Source organism: Caloenas nicobarica, chromosome 1 (assembly GCF_036013445.1).
Source record: "Caloenas nicobarica isolate bCalNic1 chromosome 1, bCalNic1.hap1, whole genome shotgun sequence".
Classification (NCBI taxonomy): domain Eukaryota; kingdom Metazoa; phylum Chordata; class Aves; order Columbiformes; family Columbidae; genus Caloenas; species Caloenas nicobarica.
Genome location: NC_088245.1, coordinates 85516933 through 85537001, shown reverse-complemented (window position 1 = coordinate 85537001; position 20069 = coordinate 85516933). Strand labels below are relative to the sequence as shown.

The 20069-nt window shown below is 38.9% G+C and overlaps 1 protein-coding gene across 2 annotated transcripts in view; it reads left to right on the top strand.

The window, feature by feature from the left end:
* Positions 1-20069, top strand: part of CRACR2A (calcium release activated channel regulator 2A) — a 70272-nt gene that overhangs the window by 24872 nt on the left and 25331 nt on the right. The window contains exons 4-8 of one of the 2 annotated variants that reach the window (XM_065654994.1): positions 3679-3847; positions 5054-5095; positions 5425-5571; positions 11281-11371; positions 14274-14369. In XM_065654994.1, coding sequence (XP_065511066.1) covers positions 3679-3847; positions 5054-5095; positions 5425-5571; positions 11281-11371; positions 14274-14369 — 545 coding nt within the window. The remainder of the gene's footprint in view (positions 1-3678; positions 3848-5053; positions 5096-5424; positions 5572-11280; positions 11372-14273; positions 14370-20069) is intronic. The other variant, XM_065655004.1, reaches the window with a different exon arrangement.

Genomic DNA, 20069 nt, shown 5'->3' with positions numbered 1-20069 from the left:
CCTGCTGCGTATACTCTGTCTAATGCAGCAGAGGATACTGTTAGCCTTCTTTGCAGCAAGGGCACATTCCTGTGTTCTGTTCAATCTGGTGTCAGGCAGGACACCCAGGTCCTTTTCTGCCAAGCTGCTTTCCAGCTAGGTGGCCCCCAGCATGTATCGATGCATGGGATTGTGTCCAGGTACACTTGCCCTTGTTGAACTTAATGATATTCCTGTCAGCCCATTTCTCCAGACTGTCGAGGTCCCTCTGGACGGCCGCACAACCCTCTGGTGTATCAGCCACTCCTCCCAGTTTGGTGTTGTCTGCAACCTTGCTGAGGGTGCACTCTGCCCCATCATCCAGGTCATTAATGAAGGTGTTACGCTGGACTGGACCCAGTATTGATCCTTGGGGTACATGATAGTCACTGGCCCCCAACTAGACTTTACACCACTGATCACCACCTTCTGGGCCCAGCCATTCAGCCACTTTTCAATCCACCTCACTGAATGCTTATCCAACCTATACATCAACATTTTCTCCATATGGATCTTGTTGGAGGCCTTACTGAAGTCTAGGTAGACAATATCCACTTCTCTCATCTACCAGGCCAGTCACTTCATCACAGAAGTTTATCAAGTTGGTCAAGCATGACCTCCCCTTGGTGAATCCATGCTGAGTACTCCTGGTGATTTTCTCATCCTTAATGTGTCTAGAAATGGTTTCCAGGATTAGGTGCTCCATGACCTTCCCAGGGATCAAGGTTAGGCTGACTAGCCTGTGGTTCCCTGGGACCTCTTTCTTGCCCTTCTTGAAGACTGAGGTGATGTTTGCTTTCATCCAGTCTTCTGGCACTTCTTCCAGTCACCATGATTGATCTAAGATTACCAAGAGTGGTCTCTCAGTGACATCTGCCAGCTCCCTCAGCGCTCCCGGTTGTATCCCGTCAGGGCCCACGGATATATGTGTCCAGTTCACTTAAGTATTTCCTGACCTGATTGATCCTCTTCCACGAAGTGTACATCTTCCTTGTTTCCTGTCCCAACTCAGCTGGGGTGAGGGCAAAGGTTAACTTTTGAGTACTCTACGAGATAACATGAAGTGACGACAATCACTCAAGAGGTTCAATTAAATCACAAATTTACTAGCCACCACTCAGTGGGATTACAGCAAATAGTGGCTTGGCAAAAGTTGATAACTATATCATAAAACTTAGCAAGACTTTAATTACAATACCTGCAAGATATTACTCTTACGTGCCCAGAATAAAATTAGAAAAACAGAGAGAAAGGAAAAGGAGAGAGATAGATTAAGATATCAGAAGAAAAGGTAAGATCTCACCACTCCTTTGTTCTCTGTCTTGGTGGTGGGTGCAAAACTTCATTCATGCTGTGCAGCACACACACGCACATACACACACACAAAACCACAAAACAGACTCCAAAGTGTCCCAAGTGAGGAAGTTTTACAACCCAGTCCATTTGCATGCAAGATAGGAGAGGGGTGGCTTGTCTCCTCCCTCTGCTTGCTCTTCATGCTAATTAAGAAGATTGTTCCAGAAATGAGTCAGCAGTCAAAAAATTAGAGGAGCAGTTGCACTGCTGACCAGAAGTGAGTTATTTTGTCCATTAGGGGTAGCTGGTGGTTCATGATTTCTCCTAGCGGTTGTTTGTCCGCTACATGACCCATCTTGGTCATCCCAATTAGGAGAGGCCTTGACAGCAACACTGTTAATTGTCTTTGTCTTAAAAATTTATGCCTCTGTTTCACAGAGACCTTGAAAGAGAAAAGATAGATTGTCTGCCTCCACAGCCACCTATCTTTTCCTGTCTGAAGTTGCAAAAACCAGATGTTTAAGGCATAATGTACACCATTAACGAGTCCTTTGTTTTGGAAAGGATGGGGGGAGCACTTCAGGGCTGCCACACCTTGCTGTGACCTTTCTCTCTGCTCTCTGGGACCTGGGATTCCTGCAGACCTGTCTTGGTAGTAAAGACTGAGGCAAAGAAGACATTCTGTACTTCTGTCTTTTCCAGGTCCTGTGTAACCAAGTCCCTCATCTTGTTGAGGGGCACATTTACCCTAGGTTTTTTTTTGTCTGTGATGTACTTACAGAAGCCTTTTTGTGTGTGTGTGTGTTAAACAACCCTGTCTAGATGCAATTCCATTTGGTCTTTAGCTTTCCTAACTTCATCCCTGCATGCCCAGACAATGTTTCTGTATTCTTCCCAGGTTATCCTTCCTTGCTTCCACCCTGTGTATGCTTTCTTTTTGTGTTTGAGTTTGGCCAGGAGCTCCTTGTTCATCATTGCAGGCCTCCTGGCATTTTTACCTGGCTTCTTATGTATTGGGATGAAGCTTTCCGGAGCTTGGACAAGATGATCCTTTCGTATTAACCAGCTTTCTTGGGCAAGGCTCTCTAGGGCCTTATCCCAAGGCACTCTTCCAAGCAAATATTTGAAGAAACCAAAGTCTGCTCTCCTGAAGTTCAGGGTTATGAGCTTACTTTTCACCCTTCTCCCTGTCCTCTGGATCCTGAACTCCACCATTACAATGTCATTGCAGCCAAGGCATTGCTTTGAGTTTCACATCCCCAATGAGACCTTCCTTTTTAGTGGGTATGAGTGGACATTGCTTCTTATAGTAAAGCACATCTTCTCATTGGCTCCTCTATCACTTGGAGGAGGAAGTTATCATCAGTGCACTCCAGGAACCTCCTGGAGGTCTTGCTGCATTGTCCTTTCAACAGGTATCAGAGTGGTTGAAGTCCACAATGAGGACCATGGCCTGCGAACATGAGGCTGTTCCTGTCTGTCTGTAGAAAGCCAGCCTCATCCACTTGGTCAGGTGGCCTGTAGTAGACACTGACTATACTGTCCCCTTTGCCTGTCCTCTCTTTAATCCTAACCCATCAGCTCTCCATCAGCTCAGCTTCTATCCCTACACAGAGCTCCATGCATTCCAGCTGCTCTCTCACATAAAGGTCAACTCCCCCTCTTCTCTTTCCTTTTTGTCCATCCTAAAGAGCCTGTGTTCTTCTATTGCAACACTCCAGTCATGGAAGATGTCTCACCATGTCTCCCTGATCCAGTCTATCTATTATTAATAGAAATATCCCAAATAGATGGAAGAAACAGTTGTGGGGGTCAGACTTAGAGGAATTAAAATGCCTGTGAGTCAAATAAGGGGAAATAAGTGTTAATAAAATATATCTTTCGATATCCAGTGTACACAGGAATTTGAGGTATGCTTTTGGTCATGCACTAAAAGGAATGTTAAAATAGGAGGTACGTTTTATAAGTAGCAATGCTGTGATTATTTTAGATTCCTAACTTCTATTTAAGTTTATCAAGAAATAAGGCCACAACATTTATAAAGTGCTTGTTGATGCAATTTATGTCTTTTGTTTATGGAGATCTGAATTTTTTCAGTATGTTTGTGAGTTTTGAGGTGACTGACTTACCGAAGATTAGACATTAAACTGGGGATAAAGTCAAGCATATCACTCAGGGATCTTCTTGCCATGCCTCATCGTTTTGTTATTTCATTATACTCCTCCTTCTTGTAAACAAGTGTAGGTGTTTCCCTCAAAAATTATATTTACTGTTAAATTTCATCTTTAGTATGTTACTTTTCAGTGACATTGCTTCTTACAGTAAATTCTGAAAATGCTAACATGTGCAATTTCTAATTCCTAGGCCAGTTTCTTTTGGGGCAGATTGCTTTGAATAATGAGGTGATGCAGCAATCAGAAGGTGAAACAGCCTGCTCACTTAAATGCGAAGAGACCGTGAGTGACGATGAGGATGAAGAATTCCAATTCTCAAATTTAATGGATCGTCTTGGAGCTAAAAAGGTTTTGGATGAGTGAGTTTTCACAGCAATAGTAATAGACTGTATGATCTTTTATAATTCAGCTCTGAGTTTGTTATTAATGGAATCCAAGATAAATGACGAGAACCAAGGCTGCTCAGTTACACAGTGATTCTTTAAAAATTAATTTTCTTGGTTGTCGGAGATGATAAAATGCCATTCAACCAAAATACCCAAGAGTAAAGCTATTGTACTCCAGGTATATGAAATGTGTATTTGTGCCATATGAAAGTTATACCATTAACCCACTGATGTACCATGCATTTTGAATATAGATAATTACTAGCATGCAATCCACAGGTGCTACAGATTTTCAACCAAACGATGCATGATGACTGCTTTTTTTTCACAAGGGCTGTGTTTTAAAGTGTGCCAGTTAACCATAAGAAAGAATGTTTTATCCCCTTTTTCTGCTTTTTCTTCCTGCCATGCACACTTGCATGTTGTGATTGCTCTGATAACACTATCTCTTCCAGGACCAGGTTTATTCACTCTGAAACACAGAATGAAAAAACTGCTCTGGGAGCTTCTTGTGTGTTGGTCTGGCATGTGTTGGTCTATCACAATGAGTATTCTAAACCAAAAAAAGCATGGGGCAAAAATGGGAGAGAATCTGGACAGACAGTAGGGATGTTTAAGAAATGCATCAGTGATCCTTACCATGAAATAAAAGTGCTCATCAGTGCTTCTCTTCACCTGACTGGCTGTTAAGGAAAGAGTAGATTGTCAATCATCCTGAAAGACTTTCATAATGAAGAGATTTTTATCACCCACTTTTTCTATTCTTATCCTCATTTTGTCCTTTAAATGTAGCACTCTTTGTTGGCTAGGTCCAGGCTTACAATATGCATGGAAGAGGAAGAGTCAGGAAGGAACAAACAAAATAAGTTGTTCCGGAGAATTTTGGCAAAGTATTAAAAAAGCCATTATCATTCGCAGTAGAACATCTTTTTTCAAATATCTGCTGAACAGATTTGAAACAAAACATTCTTTTGGTAAATCTTTAAATCAAAATTTTCAAGATGTCATGTTCTGATTGTTGTAGCAATCCCATCATGGAATTGAAATGGGTTGAAAAGGAAAGAAGACAGTACAAATGCAATTTGTTAACTTGTCTAAGTAACTCAGGAGATGAAGTCTCATTCTTTTCTCATGAGAAAGTGTTTTTGATTAGCTTTCTCTCTGCCCCCTCCTCACTAGAATCGTGGAAACTTCTTTACTTCGAAAAGAAGTGACAGGCTGGTAAGTGTATCTCATCTGTCTCCTTTCTTATCCATTCCTGTTTAGACGAAGTGTCTGGCAAGGCACACACTAAACAAGTAGTTCCTGTGATTCTCTGCAGTCATGCATGGCCAAATTTTATGATGCTTTTTTTTAAATAAATGCAATTTCCATACTTTTCCACCCACCTCATCCTTTTCAAATCTGGCACTGCTAAAGTATCCCTTGTTTTTAATAAGCCTTGTGACTCGTGGTGCCCTGAAGCCTCCATCCACTAGGGTGCTGTGAACATGTATAACAGCCTGAGAAATGTTGTCTCTTAATGAATCCTTTATGATTTTTTCTTTCAGCGAAAGTGATGTGAAGCAGCTTTGGTTGCAGCTGAGAAAAGACGAACCTCATTTACTTTCCCATTTTGAAGAGGTCCTGGTCAGAATATTTTCCCAGCTCCAAGAAGCAGATAATGAAAAAAATGAGATGGAATGTACTCTAAAAAAGTTAGTACTTCTCTTTCTTGGACTGTTTGTGTAGTTTTACAACTATCTTACCTACTATTTGAACCTTTGAAATAAACAAGTTATTTCAGTGCAGAACTGAGGACTACAATCACAGGAGTTCCCGTAATGTAAAATTTTATTAGTCATGAAGACTACCAGTAAAATTATTTATAATTCAGAACTAGCTGAAATTAGCTTTTCTCTTCCAGTTAACAGATTTTGTTGTCCGAAATTCTTTTGCAGATGTCTATTCTTATATTGCAGTTTTAAGACAATATTAAGCAATTCGCTTCTAGTTACTCAGTTTGACTCCAGAGGACAGACAGGTTTCCCAGTAAATCTGGTAAATTCTCTGTGTGCTTTGCAAACATTACATATGGAGAAGCTATAAATATGGATTAACTGGTCAGAGAGAAGAGAGGTTTAAGATGTTAAAGCAGCACAAAGCACTGACACCAGTGAAAATGTAAGCTAACAAATATATATATAAAGCAAACATATGAAAGATAGTAAACAATATGTATTAGTTTTATATATAAGAACATATATATAATGTGTATATATAAACAAATATATAGAACACATATATAAAAATATGTAAGAACTAAAAAATAATAGGTCATCCTTTAATATGTAGCTATTTAGAGGGGAAAATCGTGATGCTGAATCTAAATAGAATGAAAAATTATGCTTATAGTTGAAGTTCCCCTGCATTTTCATGATGAAGTTTCACTTCTGAATTTCAGATTCTTGCAGATTGAGCAATAAAGGCAAATGTGTTGGTGAACATTTCCTTCATTTGTTCAGCACTCTCCTGGCTATTCTGAGAATGTCACGAGGCTTTTGAAGAAAGAAAAAAACTAAACATGCATGGTCATTAAAGACAATTGGTTTATATTGAGAGCAGCTTTTAATCTAGGTCTACAAGTGTGGTTTTAGCCTTCAGACAGCTAGTCAGTTGGAAACAGCATAGAGGTAGTTGTGCTGTCTGTTTTTGACTAGAGATTATTAACAACCATGTGTGCTGAGGGGTTTGTTTTGTGATTTTCTTTTTTTTTTGGTCAGACTCTTGTCACTTGTTTGTGGGAACTGAATGAATAAATTTGTCTGTTTAATAGCTGTGATCAACACAGAGGTGCATGGAGAACACATTAGCACTATCTGACTTTTCTGGCTGACATGAAATCTCTCCCCTAAAAATGCTCTGGATTTTTGTACCTTTGCAGGAAAAACAGGTTTTAGCTAATTTCTTCTTTCTGTTGCTCCGGATAACACATCTAATTTCAATACACAGATTGTTGCTTTGTTTGTAATCAATAGCTGGAACTATCAGAGGAGTAATATTGTCTTTGGTAACAGTGGGGGTGAATAATCTCTTTTATTTTAAACTTTTTACAAATACTGTGTACCCACTAAGATGCATATGTTCACAGAGACTGACCAGGGTTTGCTGTGGGGTCATAGTTATTGATGCCTTATCATGTGTCCTGGGTTCTTCTTGGTTGGTGACAATAATACCCTTTGGAAGTTGAGAATGAATGTGATTTTCCATCTTTCCTTCCTGACTCACCTCTGTGAGTCATTAGGCAGTAATGCAGTCTACTCTCAGCGTTTTGCCTTCTTTCCTTGGTATAGACTGTGCTTTTGTCTCAAGTTGTTCCTTTTTTTCTAACCTGGATGCCCTGAGAAGCTTCATGTGCATGTGCTGGGATCTTTATACCCTGCCAATCTATGCTGTCAACCCATGCCATTCTTCTATACTTGTTTTTTTATCTTTTGTTCTGGAGCTTTCACACATGCATATTTTCTGTCATGAAGCTGGATCTTGTGGTCTAAGAAATCCAGGGGTTTCCTTCTGCTCTGGTTCAATAGATACAGTATGCTGCTACTGTTCCCATTTGTAGGTCCGGCCAGTAGTAACGCCGAATGTATATTCTCAATACACATACATGTGGATACACCACACATGGGGGACTAGTCAGACTAATACTGATTAGAAAGCAGTGCCTCTACTGGCACCCACCTAAAGAAAAGCAGCATTCACAAACATGAAGGATGACAGCCTGATCCTGTTTCTCCCATCCACTTTATCAGGAGTGAATTGTATTAGTGAAAACATACACACATGCAGCCCTTCCCAGCACTTACTTTATTCAGAAACAAACCTGCATTCATAGATCCTTCGAATATTAGCATGGACTTTAGTCTACCTACTATCCCTGCTGCATCCTGGGTCCCTTACCCATTCTTTGACTCAGACCATGGGTCTCTCCAGATGTTGGTCTCCTTCTACTTGCTGGCTGGTTCAGCTGGATTGAAGTTTGCTAACAGAATGTGTTCATTTGCTCACTCATTAACAGTCACATATCCTTCAGATATTAGCATGAGGCTTTCTAAGTCCATCTGATGCCCTTGCTGAGACCCTTTGCCTCCAGTCATAAGCTCAGACCTTGAGTTTTTCCGAATGGAGATCTCCTCCTCCTTGCTAGCTAGTTCAGCTTCAAGTGTGCTCATGAATAACACACACATAGAAAAGACATTGACTTCACACAGTTAGATATATGATATAATAAGAAGCTAGCATAATCTGTGATAATCAGACACAGGCCTTGACCAGACAAATACACTAACCGTCAGATTGCTTACCTGGACTAAGCAACTTATCCCCCTTCACATCCACCTTGGTCTCTTTCTCTTTCCTTGTCTACTCATAAATAAAAAACTTGTCCCTAAATACCATTTTTTGACCTTGGTCCCAGTTTTTCTACATCTGTATGCAAAGTTCATATTTTGATGTTGATACCTAAGTAATCTTGCTCTTACATGGGGTTACTGATGTGGTTATCTAGGTGCTGTTTTCCTTGGCAAGATTCTTCTCTCCAAAAGGTGCCAAATATTCTCCTTCAGATAGCTATGAGGTTGGCTGTTTACTGCATAACTCCTAGAACACCTGTGAAAGCCATCCATCAGGGTGCTATCTGGAACTCTTGTCAGTTTTTCACTATTATTTATTATGTCCAGCAATTTCTCATGTAATTTCCAGTAGTTTCTCATGCTCTCTTCAATTAGTTAACCCTCAGGCTAAGGCCTAGTCATCTCAATATTTTAACACTTAAGCTATACCAATGTTAACATGTCTCTTACAAACCTGTTCTCATAGAGCTCAGTAAACTTATAAGTTTATAATGCATATATATAACATGCAGCATGATCCTACATAGAGGAAATTTGTGGTACTTCGTTGGGTGTTACTCAAAGGCATATTGGACAGTCTACCGCTGATCCTTTTACAGATACTAGCATTTTTGTCTTATGAACATGTAAATTATGGCATTGTGCACACTTAGCATGTGACTATTTTTATTGCTTAGTAAGAGACCATATAAAAAACTTGTCCTTAAATACCTTTTTTCTAGATATGCTTTAGTATTTCAGGTAAACTGACCCCCTCTGATGTTGTCAGATATTAACCTCACCTCAGTTTTCTATTTTATTTTAAGCAGTTAAGACAATTGTGGGAGGAGAAACTCAAAACCTATGAGTGTGATCCCTTAGTTAAAGAGTTTCAACAAAGATTCCAAACAAGATATCAAATATATTCCTGATACACTCACAGAAGAGGTCTGTCAGTGCATCAGACATATTCTGTGACAATATAACCATGGGCATGCTTCTCCTTTTAGATGATCTGTAATTCTGATTCAGTAGAACAGCAGCCCAAATACTGCTCATATGAGTTTTTACGTAGAACTGAATACACTTACTGAAAAGCAAAGCAAACAGCCACACTTCTATCCCACAACTGCTGTTCTTCTCACTGGTGTTTATCATCATAAAGGAACTGATGATGAGCTGTTGCCTATGTTTGTAGATTTTAAGCCAAGATGAAAATATGAGGTTTAAACCCTTTAAACCTTTTAAAAATACTAATTTACTTCTTTATTTCTTTTAATTTAAACAAAAGTGAGAGACTTTTACTACAATAATGTATCAAACCAAATACTGCACATATATCCGGTCTGGTGCTGAAATCAGCAGTAGCTAAGCTGTGTACTGAAAGTGTGGACTAGCAGCTCAATACATTCTTCCGTTCTGCTTTTGGCATCTGCACAGTAGATACAATTTTTGTTTGCTGGGGTATGTTAGTTCTCCTTGGTTTTCTGATATTCGTATTTAATTTGAAGTGATGCTTTAAAATTAGTTGACTTCTTAACTTTAGCAGTGGTGTTTTTTGAATAATAGGTATGATGTATTGAGTGGGCAAAAATTGATAGATGAACTTAACTGTGGGTAAATGTAAGGCAAAAAATAATTAAGTCATGCTTACTTGATGCTTAGCTTGGACTGGGCAGTTACAGCTCCAGAGAAAGGGCTTCTGCATTGCAGTCACATGAAGAGGCCTTTGTCAGGGCCACTTTTCTCACCTAATCAGAATTTACAAAAATCTAAGTGACAGCATTGGTTTTCCTCAAATTGGTGTAGCTTGATATTTTTTATTGCTGTTGTAAGTCCTGAGAAGATGCCTTCTCCCTGTCATTTTTTACCTGTGACTGAAAATGCAAGCTGGCAATGTCAAATATTCTGATATTTGAGAAGTGGAAAGACAGACTTGTTTCTGGTGTTTCTCACTCCTCTTAGGTAAATTTTTAAAGTTTCCTTCTGATTTGCTTGAGCATTAGGTACAAAAAAAATAGTAGATATCCAGATTACAAAATTAAAGGCCTTTTTTCCTACTGTATATTTCTTGTCTTGTTCTTATTGATGTGAGTGCCCTAGGAGATTATGTACTTGATTTGTAACAGGTGCATTCTGCAGATTCCTCAAAGAACAGCTCTAGCAAGAGGAAAGAGGGGGAATATGCAGTAGTGTCATGCAAAGGCCTTATTAGTCTCTATTAAAAATCTGTCTAGGATGTCGCCTGAATTTGATGCAAAGTGATTTTTGCTTTTCAGTTTCTGGATTAATAAACATAGAATATCATAGAGTAGAATAGAGTAGACTAGGCTAGACTAGACTACAGGGTGTTTCAAAAAGATGGACCCAGTTTCAAAGCAGTATATTTCATGATGGCAACATGTTAAGATTGCACAAAAATCTACGAACAGTTTAATGAGCATCTAGTGGTAATCATTTGAAACTCTATGCCCTCTCAAGTGGTGAGTTTCATTCATGAGTGGTTCGTGGTTACAGAGATATAGTGATTTCAAATTGGGTCCAACCTTTTGAAACACCATGTATACTGCTTTGAAATTTGGTCCACCTTTTTGAAACACCCAGTAGAACAGACTAGACTAGACTAGACTAGAATAGTAGCAGAACAAAGCAACTGTCTTGTTCCCTTTCAATAGTTCTTTTTTTTCTGCCCAAACTAGAGCATCTGCTCAATGTAATTCTTCATATATCAGTCTTCAGTGATATTAATTGCAATATTCTATTGGAAGAAGTGAGCTTTGTAAGTCTATCTTTTTTATATGGAAACATTAGATGTGTAGCTTTATTCACCTTTGAGTTGTTGAAGCTTTCCTTCCATGAGGAAAAAAAAAAAAAAATCTGTGATCTCACCTGCACAAAAATTTCTATGTTTTTAATCCTAGAAGATTCTCTGGAGTCTTTTGTTAAGGCAGAAATGTGGGGCTTAGCTCATTATGTGAGTCATGACTTGAAGTAATGGTACAAAGACCCACTCAGTATACTTTTATCTCTTATTAGGAAAATTGCTGCTTATGATGAAGAAATTCAGCTTCTCTATGAGGAAATGGAACAGCAAATCAAAAAGGAGAAAGAGCAGTTTCTCTTGAAAGTGAGTGTCTCTCTGTTGTTGTGGGCTTGGATACTGCTGCCACTTCCGGTGGTTTTATACTCATTCTGGGTGTGAAATGAAAGCCCACAAAATGTGTTTCACAACAGAATAAGAAAAAAACCCATCATTTGCCTCTCTGCTGCTTTTGTACTGATCCAGACCCTGCAGCTTCAAACTAAGTGACTTGTTGGATGAGAGGAGTGTCCATGTCCTATGCTTAGTGGCTGGCATACAATAGCAGCTGGCATTCTTTTGAAAGTGAACTGAACTACAGCCTCATTGTATTATCGATGCTGCAACAGGTCCAACTTCTGGTCACAATTGGGAAAAATGCTCTCTGAGGTTGTTCAGAGCATCACTAATCCTGTTGAGTTCTGCAGTCTCTGCTTTTTGGAAGGAGATAAGTTTTCACTGAAGAGCAACAACAAATAAATCAAGTGATGGTAATTTCTGAATCCACCACAGCTACTTGCAAAATAAACATAGGTGAGGTTTTTTTTCCACTGCCATGGTGCTTCCAGAACACGTGGCTATGAATTCTCTTTTCCTATGAAGTTTTCTTTAAAACTCCTCTACTGGTTTTATAGTCTATTCTTTGGTTTTTCTGCCCTGTTTTTTCTCCTAAATCAAGGAAACTAACAAGAACTCCCAGTATGCTCCAGGAAACAGTCATCTTAGAATCATTTAGGTGGGAAGGCACCTATGCTGCTCCTAACTTTCAAACTAAATCAGATTGCTCAGGGACTTGTCCAATTGGGTTTGAGTATGAAATGATGGAGATTCCACAGCTTCTCTGGGTGGCCTAGTACAATCACAGAATCATTTGGTTGGAAAAGACCTTTAAGATAATTGAGTCCAACCGTTAACCTAACACTGAAAGTCCACCTCTAAACCATGTACTTAAGAACCTCATCTAATCATGGCTGGCTTATGCCTTTTTGTTGCCTTCAAAGCAGTCATATAAATGAAACCAGTATATGGTTTCAAACAACATATGGTACACAAAACGTTGCCAAAATTAGTGGATATCCATCAGTTATTGCCTCCATTCTCAATCAAGTATAATATCTAAAAGATTCTTTTGTGATCCAAATATATATAAAGTATTTGCTGTTTCCTGACATAGAGTGTGCTTGAGCAAAAAGAGCCTTAATCAGCTGCCTAATCAGCTGACTCATAAATTTAAAGTTTTTTCCATTCCAAGCTGATAGCAATTTTTAGTGGTGGATGAGATGAACCCTTTATATAAAATCTGTATATCAGCTGAAGGATAAAAAGGATTTGCAACTTTGCCTGACAGCAGTTGTTGTGGAAGAAATTGTTTACATGCTCTTAATAGCCCACAACTGAAGTTGTATTGAAGATCCTAAGACACCAAAGACTTTTCCATAAGCAATGATTCCTGGATCTCCTAATTAGTTGTATGTTTGAGGTAAAGCCATTTCTTTCAAGCTTTTTCATGAAGGCTTCCAATTGAAGCTACTTACAGTTTAGTCAGCATTCACACTAATGGTTGTCAGACACTCAAGAAGTATTGTTTCTTGGTATTACTAATTTGAGATCTGGGGAGATCTGACTGTTAAATTCTTTCTCTAATGCAAAGTCTTACATAGACTTCACAGTCTGGAGAAATGCATTGATGCCATGTAAAAGGGAAATTATTATGGTTTTGCTGAAGAGCAGCCTTTGAAGATACATTTAAAGAAATTAGTAAGATGCAAATAAGTACAAATTGGAGCTATTTATGATATTTAATACCCTGCTGACTGGAGTTTGTACAAAAGGGGCAGTTAGTCTATCTTTTTCACTTGGATATTTATTCTTCCACATAAGAAGCCAGTTAACATGCTTTTGCTTACCCCATTATGTGTATTGCTGAAGAGGAAAAAGCATGTAGGAACCACTGCTGTCTTGAGGGAATTTTTATTTTTATTTAGAGGCATTTTCCTGGGGACGTCAGACAGTAGATGCCTGTTGTGGAGATACAGGACAGATTCTCAGCTGATATGAAACTGCTAGAACCTGATTTTAGTCAGGGGAAGTCTGACAGTTTGTCTCAGCTGAGGATTATCTGAAGGAGTAATTACAAATAAGTCTAGGATTTCCCAGTGATTGCAGGATTCTTAGATAGTGGACAAATTGATATAATTTTTAAGTGAATGGCAGAGCCTGAAGTTCAGTTCACTTGCTTATACCAGTGGAACATCTGTGATGAATTGTTGTTAGTGACGGATTTTAAAAGTAGCAGGTATTGTTTCTTTTACTTTAAACTGAGTTGCTGTGCTGTGTGTCAGTAGCCTGTATCTCCCATGTCAGTCCTGATACATTAAATGTGAGTTACAGTATGACACCCATAATAATTTAAATTTGTCCAGGTTGTTTCCATTCTCATCAATTCTCTGTGTCAGCAGTTGTCTGGTTCAGGAAACCAAATGTGCAGAAAGCAATTAGCTTTTTTTTTTTAGTGCTTGTTTAGCTCTCTGAAGCAGTTCACTGCTGCAACAGATAAGCATGAATGCTAGTGTATAAGAGGATGAGTGCATGTGTAGCTGGAAATGGGAGGATTCATGCCAGCTTAATTGACTTAGATTGGCTGGGCTCCTAAGGCTCATGCCTAAGATAGAAGACTTTTGCCTCCACTTTGTAGATTTGATGCCTACTCATGTGCAATCAGCACATCATGTAGCAACTCTAGTCATTGAAGTTGCTGGACTGCACCAGTTTACAGAAGCTCAGAGTCTAAATTAATGAGTAGTACCATCCCTAAACTGAGCTCTATCAGTAGCTCGTTATGTTCACTGTGAGAAGCTTGCCTATTATTTTCATACCTGATTCCTTCTGTCTCCTCCTGCTAATGAAATTGTGCTTTATTGTTAATCCATTTCCTCTTTGAATTTTGCAGGACATAAAGAGGTTTCAGTCCTACGGTCAAGAGCTGGAGTGCAAGCTTCTGTCAAAAGAACAAGAACTGGAACAATTGGTTCAAAAACAGGAACAGGTATTAACCAATATCCTTCAGAGTTAAAAACCAGATCATTTTTATTTGTTCATGTGATTTTCTTTAGATACTATTTTAAGTCCCAAAAATACAAGTTGGTGTGATGTGGTTCTGCTGAACTGTGACCTGTTGCTTTTGTGTCATGGGTGTAGATACCTGAATGCATGTAAAAGTGGAGTTATGACTGCTAGACTTCTATGCATGTGCTTAGGAAAAATGTTACCCTCTATTTCTAAAGCAGTTTTCCTTTTATATGGTAAAATGAAAAAAAAACACTCCAGTTGTTTTCCTCAGGTACTAGGTTAGTTTTATGAAAATGTAGAATTCCACTGCCTTCAGCATGCTAGGAACTGACTTAATGCCCAGACAGCCCAAGAGCAGAGAACAATGATATGGGATGCTCAAAGCTTGTACCAACTACTCATTTACTTGTTTTGGATGATTCAGCACTATGACCTTGAAATACCCTGTCCTGAACAACCTGCTTCTGATACATCTCTCTGTGATAACAGTTTTATAGCAGTGTATGGTGCTCTTACATGGTAACAGCTTGTCAAGTTCCCATGTTAAAGCCTGATGTGTTTTACTTCTTAAAATGCCTGGCCTGCTTGGGGAAGCAGAGTATTCCTGCATGTGTAAACTTGGTGTACAGAGTCTCCAAGGTCAATCAATGAAAGACTAGAGATAGGGAAAGGAGGTTGCACTGGAATTTAAAGGGATGAAACGGAATGCTGTGAAACCAACTCCCTCTCTAGAATATGAATATAAAATACATGTAAAATATCCTTTCCTGGCAGAAGTGCTTGGGAGTGCCAGTCCTGGGAAGTAGGGGAGAAGTAAGAGGGGAAGGGAAGGAAGAGGAAAAAGAAGTTTGAGGGCTGTTTCTTAGTTGTGTGTAGTTTTTAGATCCTGTTCTGAGGAATGAATCCAGGTGCTGCTGAAGCTGATGGGAATTGTAGGACCGTACTTGAGGAGTAAAAGGGGATACAAACTTTTCCTTGCTATAATTATGCAAGTTAGGGTTGTAAGGATATAGGACTGAACCATTACATAGTTGAAATCAACTGCCTAATGTTAATTACCTGTGGTCAGTACTACTGTGAATCAGAATAGATGTGGTTTTATGCAGGCTGTTTACCACGTTGCAGCACTATAGTGAAATAATCTATACTTTGAATATATCTGTTGGAGCACACAAATCAGGCATTTTTAGTCTGAAGCTAAGTGCAAAAATATAAGAAATTATTTATCGTGACTTTATAATGATTATATTGAAATATTTTTTTTAAAGCAATGTTTAAAACTTAGTTATCAACCAGTAGTTCTGTAAAACCCTTTTCCTGTGGTTGTCTAAAATATATGTGTTCTAAATTTGGTATAAAAACCACAAGCTATTCAAAGGCTTACACTAAATTTTAAGTGTGGCGTAATCAAGTAATACAGATAACAGTAGCAGGAAGTTTTATCTTATGATTATTGTGTACATTGCCTATTATCTACTATCGTCTATCTTGGAAAACATAAAAAATATCTGTGTGTCGTGGTTTAACCTGAGCTAGCAATACAACCACGATAGCCGCTCGCTCACCCCCTGCTCCACCCTCCGCAACAGGAGAGAATCAAAAGGGAAGGGAGAAACTTTGATTGAGATAAACACAGTTTAATAAAATAACAAAATACTAATACACTACTAGTAAATATATATGTAAAAAATAGAAATAAAAGATACTTAAGGCAATTCCTCACAAACTCTGTCCATAACTGAGCAGCCAGTCCCAGCAAGCCACACCTGGTCCTAAAGCGTATTGCAGATAGAGAAAAGAGAAGAAAAAGGCAGAAAGGCTGAGAGGCCTCTGCAAAATGGCAAAGCTGGACTAAACATCCCACACAGACCTCCCCCAGCTGCGCCCCAGAGAGAGAGCAAAAGATAATAGAAGAGCCAGCCGGAAGGTCCCACTCTTATATCCAAAGCATGATGGAATACTCTCATTGATCAGTCTGGATGTCAGTCAAGCTCTGCCCCATCTCTGTGGGCAGAGCCCTCAGACTGTCCTTGGCTCTCAGACCAGAGCAATTAAAAACATTAGCTCTGTGCTGGGGTGTTATCTTCTTGTTCTCAAACTAAGGCTAAATAATGAGCATGCTAGCTATGAAAAAGAAAGGTTTCTAACTGCACGAAGAAAATTAACCCATTTTCAGTCAAACCAGCAGTGTGTTATTTTTATTAGCATTATTTTTATCTAATTAAATGTTTTCCTTTTCAATTATTTGCATTGTTTATTATTAAGAGTATTACTGTGTTTTCTATTTTATTTGTAATTTCTATTATTTATCATTTCCCCTTTCCCTTATGAATTTGCATGTTTCAACAAGGGTGCTTTTGAAGGACAAGATCTTCATGCTATCATAAAAATTAGACTATCCCATTTTATTTTTATGGACAAAAAGCTGTGCTGGACAAATAGAATTTACTACTTCTAATGATGTGATGAGCGAGATAATTTTATTCAGATGATTGATGGCATTTGAAACCTTTGTCATTCAAACAGCTGATTGGTACCCATTTTCAATCTTATATGGAATATTTGTTGTGGGGTTTTTTGTTTTTGTTTTGTTTTTATTTTCTTTTCATTTGTTTGTTTGTTTTCTGGTATAATAGCCTAGCCTGTTTATATGAATGCTTAACTCAGTGTAGTTGGAGACATTGTTTTGTACCTATATTTTTCTAATTCCTAATGATCATCTCTGAGGGTGACTCTCATCTTTCCTCAAATCTGTTTTTATAATGGTACAACCCCACTAATTTTCTTGTATTAGTCTTCATTCACCTAGATATCAATGTATGCTAGGTTAGCTTCCACCTGTCTATGTTTGCCTTATGTAGAGTGCTCTGTCACTTTCATCTCCTCCTCTTGCATAGAAACATGCTTTGATAATTAAATCCATTCTTGCAGACAGTAATGGTAGCTTGGTTTAATTACAATTTCTATGCTTGATTATATGAGAGAACCTCTTGGCAGTAATACAAATGCTTTTTCCCAAACTTCATTAATAAGCGTATTTTATTGTTAGGTTTTTTTGGTTGGTTGTTTTTTTTAACAATGTAATTGTTCCTGTGTTGGAAATTATTATAAAAAATATGAGAGGGAACTTCCAGACAAGATGACTTCAGTGTTGTTTCTGCTGATTTAGCCAGAGGGAGTCTCACTTATAAGGGTCTTCTGCCTGGAGTGACTGAAATACTGATCTGACTCCACACTGACTGGCCTTCTGCAGGCCCCAGCCTTACAACACTACACAAGTGTTTCATCTTTTACGTGCACCTGAAATAAATAGGGAAAAAATATTAAAAATGCTGGAAGGATGCTGAGCTGAGGACAAGGGAATGCATGGAGAGTGCTTAATCTATGTGTCTTTGACAGATAGTAATAGCTGTCCTCAGCAATAATTTGCTTCTATTGGATAATCTCAGTTCTTTACTTGATTTTAAACTTGTGAGTTTTTCTTCCCATTTTTGTCAAAAATAGAGAATATACTCCACTGGCTACTGTGTCTCTGCTTGGCCTGGGTTAATTGGTTAATTCTCTCTGCTCCCTAGATTTTCTTAAACATGAGTGTGGATCGTGAGTCTTTCCCAATCAATTTTTATCTACTTGATGACCGTGGGAGCCAATTTGCAGCTCCAATAAGCAGATGGAGCCTGTAGGGTCTATGCCGTTCTATACTAGCTTCTACCAAATTAATTATTCCACTGCTTTAAAAGTAGTGTTTGGCATCACTTAAAGGATTGTGTAGATACAGTGAAAGGAAAGACCTCTGTATTGCTGTGAAATAACCCTTTTTCTTCTTGTTGTGTCCTGGGGTTTAAATATTATGAGCATCTGCTGTGAGCATTGTTTCAGCATAATTGTTTTTCTCACGAGAGTAAGCACCAGGATTTATAGTAAGTATTTCTAACATCAGTATCTATCATTCTGGGGGCTGATTATGGCTACCATTGCAGTCATATTTCCAGGCCAGTCTCTGTGTAAGTTTTCAGATGGCCATAGTATTCTGTAAGTGGGAGTTCTGCCAGCAATTTGTTGCTTTTAAGCTTTTTGAATGTTCATCTTTCTGTGATCACTTTTTGCTTCTCCCAAAATAACTCCTCTGGATAAGAAAGTCTTGTCTTCCGGTACCTGAAGCATCTGGTCCTTTACACAGAACAGATAACTTTATTTTGTCGATCAATGCTCAGGAACTGAAGTGATCTATTGTCACTGTTTATTGCAGGGCAACAATGAAGTATGGCAGATGCTCTCTATTAACCACCCCCTCCCCACTAAGGAAATGGAAAAAGAGAGACTTACAACTTGGAAAGTTATTTTTAAAAAGCCCATTACTAATACTACTGGTAATGAGAGAAAATAACGCAAAATATACAAACCCAATATTGAATTTCCCGGAGCAGTGCAGCAGCTGTGGCGAGTGGCTGCTGCGGGGGTGGGCGTCAGCCAGTGGCTGCAGGGCAGGCACCGGGAAGTCCTGGACTGGGGTCAGCAGTGGACAGGAACCAGGATCAGAATTACAGGCAGGGTCCTCTCCAGACATCAGCCATGGACAAAAAGACTGAGACCCTTGTAATCTCCCAGCTTCAAACTGCGTATGATGTGATGACATGAAATACCTCACTGGTCAATTTTGGTCACCTGTTCTGTCCACCCCTCCCAGCAAGCTCGACTCCCTCACTTTATGGCACATAAGTGACCTCAGCTGGTATAGCAATAAAATATAAACCTGAGTCTTTTCTGCATACCATTCCTACCATTAGCTCAGTAAAACTATAAACACCAGGCATTACCAGCTGCAGAGTGAACACTGTCTGAAAAACATGCAGCCTACTTTAGAAAAATGCAGTTACTTAGAAGGACATAGCTGAAAGGAAAACCCACTAAAAGAGAACTGGTCTTGTTTTAAGCAAAACCAGGTCATCTATCAATTTAAATCAATGTTGCTCAGCAGTAATTTGATACCCGGCTAGTCAGTGTTCCATATGAACTGTGAACCTGCTGAGTCTGTAGTTCAGCAAACGTGTTAAGCTGGTGCTGCTGCTGAAATAAGTGCTTCTGCTCTACTCTTGTTGCAGACCTTTCACAATCGCAGCTAGAAATTGTTTTCTGCTTTTGTTTTGAACCCGGTCCTTAAGGTTGCATTCAAAACCAAGACTAGAACAACAGCAGTGTTGTAGAGCGTAAACGGACTGGCAGAGCTCAGTAAGGACAGATTTTTGTTTGGGTGAGCTCTGCTTGTTGGGATGTGCAAAATGAGAGTTCTAACAAAATCTTCCATTGTGTCTCAGATGGGAAGGATTGAACTGGTATCATTGTAATGCTCCTAGTACATGTTACTTCCCTTAAAATGCATACTAAAACAAACAAACTAACTATCTTCAGGTCAGCAGCGCCCTCCCTAATACAAAGCAGGCTAATTTTAGTCTACTTAACTTTTGCTCTGTCATCTTAAGTTGCTCAGTTAGCCAGGGAGAAGCAGGTGGAACTTCCTTACATACCAGAAACCACTGTCATATGCTGTTATCTGTTTAACAGGGAAAGTGTATCTTTCCTTTGTGTATACTTTGGGGGGTGAATATTAAAGTGAATAAAAAAGCTCGAATTCACATTTCTTGGCAGATTTAGCTGAGATGGCAGAAAGGTTACTGCT